Below are 5,183 nucleotides of genomic sequence, written 5' to 3'. Positions count from 1 at the left end.
GTTTTCACTCTTAAGCACAATTTAAGGAGAATTTACAAAACCATGCTATTTTAGTAAATAAATGTGGGAAAAATTGATAAAACCCCCATAAAATCAACACAATATAAACCACAAAATTGGAGTTTATCAGGATAGAAGAGTTGTTGGATTTGGTTAAAAGCATAAAATTAGAATAAAGAGATCTTAACTAGGTTGATATGTTTATAATGATAAGAAGATGGTTAAGGCTTGGAGATGCTTTATTCTTTTGGATTAATTCTGGTTTTACTGTCTTCTTAAATTGTGAATGATTTCATCTATGGCAGGCTGTATGTGATCAATGCCGGTTGAGAGGTCGCCAATGCTCCTCTAGATCTGAACCCCAAGGTTAGTGTGGATCCATTCTGATTGAAGGTGAAGCTCCTGCAGTCCATTCTCTTTAATGATCCTACTCAAAATGCCACAGACAAGGTCGAATCTTCCGGATCAGAGAATGCTGCACCTTTGGGTTCTAGCATCTACCACAAAGACTCTAATCTCCCCATACCTCGGCTGAACTGATGTTTCGAGAAGTCCCCAACGAAGTCGTGGATTAGCCGTCTAAGAGATGTATAATTAAGCTGGTGGTTCATCATTGTCTGATGAAAGACTCACTCTGAACTCATGTAGAATGTGATATCCTTATGCCAGTTCAACGCATTCATATTGATGAAGAACGAAGATACATCTTAGAATAGAGAATCAAACACGTATTGAAAAGAAACAGTAATACTTTTATTAATCCATAAAACTCAGCAGGGCTCCTCCCCTCAACCTAGGAGGTTTGGAAACTCATACTAATAGAAAATACAATGATAAATGTGTAAAGTGTGCGTCCTCTCCTTTGATGAGAGGTGTAAAAATCTTTAAATACTAAACTAATGACTAAGGATTACATTAAGAAGGGAAAAACAGTCGTTTAGTACTAAAATCCACTTCTGAGGCCCATTTGGTGAGTGGACTGAGCTTGATTGAGATCCACGTGCTAGGAGGCCTCTAGGGCGTTGGACGCCATAATAGGGTAGGAGGCTGGCATTGGACATTAGTTTTGGGTCTTCAATGCTGAAGCAAAGTATGAACTATTATATATTTCTGGAAAGCTCTAGATGTTAGCTTTCCATAGCCAATAAGAACGCTCTATTTGGATATCTGTAGCTCCAAAAAATCTCTTTTGAGTGCAAGGAGGTCAGATCCAGACAGCATCTGCAGTGCTTTCTCTGCCTCTGAATCAGTCTTTTGCTCCAACTCTTCAATTTCAGCCAGAAAATACCTAAAATTGCATAAAAATATACAAACTCAATGTAGAATCCAAAAATGTGAAATTTGCACTAAAACCTATGAAAATTAATAAAAATTAAACAAAACATGCTAAAAATTATATGAAAATGATGCCAAAAAGCGTAAATATCTGCTCATCAAGGAGACCAAGGATGAATGGTACTCTCAGTTCTTGGAAGTTTTTAGAAAGCTACAAATTAATATTCCTTTTGCTAAGATTCTAGAGAAGATGCCTTCCTATGCTGCATTCATGAAAGACTTACTCTTTGAGAAGAAGGTCTTAAAGGGAAATGAAACAGTGGTGCTGACCAAGGAGTGTAATGCACTCATTCAGAGCAAGCTACCTAAGAAGATGCCAGATTTGGGAAGCTTTTAGATTCCTTGTTCTATTGGAAATCTCACTTTTGACAAAGATCTTTGTGATCTTGGCTCAAGTATCAATCTAATGCCCTTGTCTGTAATGAAAAAGATGAAAATTCAAGAAGCACAGCCTACAAGGATAGCATTGGAGATGGCTGATAAATCTCTGAGACAGGCACATGGGCTAGTGGAAAATGTCTTGGTCAAGGTTAGAGAGCTATTCCTCCCTACAGATTTTGTCATACTTGATATGGGAGAGGATGCAAATGACTCCATCATACTAGGAAGACCATTCCTAGCCACTAGAAGAGCCTTAATAGATATTGAGATAGGAGAGTTAGTTCTGAGGCTACGTGAGGACTACTTGGTGTTCAAGGTTTTCAGACCTTCACCAATCTCTGGAACAGGAAGTACTTGCATGCAGAGTTCTTTGCTTAAGCCTTCCCCTTTGGTGGAAACCCATACAGTTTCCCCTGACATCAACCCTAAGTTCGGTGTTAGACATTCCTCACCTACCAAGGAGGCAGGAGGTCCCAAGAAAAAGGTACCAAAGGACTAGAGGAATAAAAAAATTTCCACTGAAGACTTCTCACCTGGGATGAGAGTAGTATTCACTAGAAGTCTAGTCCTACCACATACAGTGAATAAGATCCTGTCTCTAAAACATGTTGAGTTGATTCATGTGAGCACAGGAAAGAAGTTCACAGTGAAGGATGAAGATCTGAGCCCCTATGACCTTCCTCCTTAGAGGAGCTGACCGTCAAGCTAGTGTTCAGTGTTCCTCACAGTTCAGTTGATTTCCATTCTTTATTTAGTTTAAGTTTTCAGTGTTCCTCACAGTTTTCCTAGGTTTAATATTTTTTGTGATCATGCACGGTACTTAGAATAAGGATAGAAGAACTCAGAATGAAGAACAGAACATCCTGGAGTAAGATTGATTAGAGATGCTTGGGCGCTAAGCGCCAGGGAGGACGTTTAGCGCCAGGAATGGGGTAATGATAGTTGGCGTTTAATGCCAGGAAAGGAGCAGAGAGAGTCGGCGTTAAATTCCAGGAGGGTGTTTAACGCCCAAAAAGGAGTATTTGGCACCCCACTAAGGACGCTAAATGCCACCACACATGGTTCATCCCTTGGTAAAAAAAAAAACAAAGAGTCCCTTAGGCGTTTAGCACCCAGTACCTCAGCTTCAAGTTTGGAGGAGGGGGTTTAACCAATGGTTAAAACCCCAACCCCCATCCACTTTGACCAGTCAACCACCTTCTTTCTCTTTCCCCCTTACCCACTATTCCATCCACATTCACCCCCACCCCCCCCCCCCACTTCCCCATACACTTATCACCTCTCCATCCATCAATCACATCCCATCAATCTCTCCATATTCACCTTCTCTATAATCACCTACCCTCTCTCCACTCACCACAATTCAAATTTGCTTCACCCACCCTTTTCCCCCCTCATAATCGAACCCTCTTCCTCCCCCCTATAAATACCTACTTCCATTTCACTTTCACCACACCTCAGCTTCACTTCTCTCTCCTTATTCTTTCATCCATTCATTAACTAGCATCTTCCCCTCTTCCTTTCTACACAATAACCGTGAGCACCCCCTCCTTCTGCTAGCCTTTTTCTTTTCGCTTTCCTTTTACTTCATTGCTTCTTTTTATCCTTCCTCTTCTATTGTTTCTTTTACTTTGCTCGAGGACGAACAAAACTTTTAAGTTTGGTGTTGGGTGCTCCACTTTTTCCTTCAATTTTACTACCTTTATGGCACCCAAGACTGGTGAATCCTCCTCAAAGAAGAGGAAAGAGAAGGCCCCCACCTCCGGTCGGTACGACTTCACCCGGTTCTTCTCGAAGACACACGAGGATTACTTCCATGAAATAGTGAGTAAAAAAAAGGTGATCTCTGAGGTCCGCTTCGATCTGAAGCTAGATGAGTACCCGGAGATCCGATACCCGATTTTGAGGAGGGGTTGGGAATTTCTGACCAACCCCGTGATAGACGTGGGCATACTTATGGTTAGAAATTCTACGCCAATGCTTGGGTGATGATGCACATAAACTAGTTATGCTACGATTTAGGAAATTGCACGATCGGCAAAATTCCTTCCGGCAAGTGCACCGGTTATCGTCAAGTAAAAACTCACAATAGAGTGAGGTCGAATCCCACAAGGATTGGTTGAGTGAGCAATTCGGATTAGAAGCGTGTTCTAGTTGAGCGGAATCAAGATTGAGATGAGTATTGCGGAATGTAAAATTGGCGGGAAAAGTAAATGACAAGAAATTGAAATGGCGGAATCTTAAATTGCAATGAATTAAAGAGCAGAAACTAAATTGCTGAAATTAAAAGGGAATGGGGGTGATTGCATGAATTGAGTTGCAGAATGTAAAGAGAAGATGGAAATCAGAAATGGGGAATTCATTGGGTTATAGGAGATATTGAGATCTCCGAATCAAAACATGTTTATCTCTTCCTCAACCAATGCGTTCATTGAATTTTGCTTGGCAATCTTATATGATTGGATCCCAATCCCTTGGCTCACCAATTCTCTCTAAAAATGAACAAATTCCCAATCCCTTGGTTTAAATGTTCATAAGAAGAGATGATGCTCGATCACTGATTATACCACACAATTTCATGAACCACAATTTGGTAGGATTACATGTCACAATATCCATCCAAACCCCAATCCAATTCACTGTGAGAAAGCTTCTCTAGCATGAATCCTCCATTCCTTTCCCAAGGTTCCGAAGGATTCCAATTATGGGTAGTTTCTTTCCCAAGACAACTACCCAATGGAATTAGATCGAGAAGCTTTCTAACAAAATTCAAGAGAAAAGATTGAAGAAGAAGATAAACTATTATTGATTCATTGAATTACAATAGAGCTCCCTAACCCAATGAAAGGGGGTTTAGTGAGTCATAGCTCTGAATTCAATTACAAAGAAAAGAAAACTAGCTAAATGAAAAAGTAAAAGTTCCAAAAGTCCCCATCAGGGGCTGGATTCCCTTTCAATCCCCCTTCTCTCCCTCCTAAATGCAGAAACTAAGGCCTTTAAATAGGCTCCCTAAATTACAAAATGAAAATGAAATTCAAAGCAAATTACAATCAAATGAAAATAAACTATTCTAGATGATTCTTGTGGCCTTGATTTGGTGTTGTTGATGGGCCTTGCTTGCTTGAAGGGCTGAGTGACATAATTGATCCAAAAAGGATAATGATCCATTAAACTACACTCAAATGTTGCACCCCCTTTCTTGAGTCGTCACTTTGTTCTCTTGTCAACCTTGCCAATTTGATGCCAAATATAGACTATTATACCTCGTTGGAAAGCTATGGATGTCAGCTTTCTAACGCAACTGGAAGCACCTCAATTGGATCTCTACAACTCGAGTTATACTCCATGGAAGGTGAAGAGGTCAGCTGGCCTGATTGCATGTTGGTACTATGCTCTTCTATACACATTACGGGGCTGTTTTCTCCCTCAATTTTTAGTATCCACCATGCATACCATATATGCTTGGA

The 5,183-nt window shown here is 40.4% G+C and overlaps 1 protein-coding gene across 1 annotated transcript; it reads left to right on the top strand.

Moving 5' to 3' along the window:
* The first annotated feature begins 1,765 nt into the window (after positions 1 to 1,765).
* On the top strand, positions 1,766 to 2,215 carry LOC107608428 (uncharacterized). The gene has a single exon (XM_016310223.1). The coding sequence runs from the start codon at positions 1,766 to 1,768 to the stop codon at positions 2,213 to 2,215; it is 450 nt and encodes a 149-aa protein (XP_016165709.1).
* The last annotated feature ends 2,968 nt before the right edge of the window (positions 2,216 to 5,183 follow it).

The sequence above is a fragment of the Arachis ipaensis genome, chromosome B1, assembly GCF_059453495.1.
Source record: "Arachis ipaensis isolate K30076 ecotype BB chromosome B1, ASM5945349v1, whole genome shotgun sequence".
NCBI classification, from domain to species: domain Eukaryota; kingdom Viridiplantae; phylum Streptophyta; class Magnoliopsida; order Fabales; family Fabaceae; genus Arachis; species Arachis ipaensis.
Note: the sequence above shows the minus strand (reverse complement) of the source record. Positions and strands in the feature narration are given on the sequence as shown.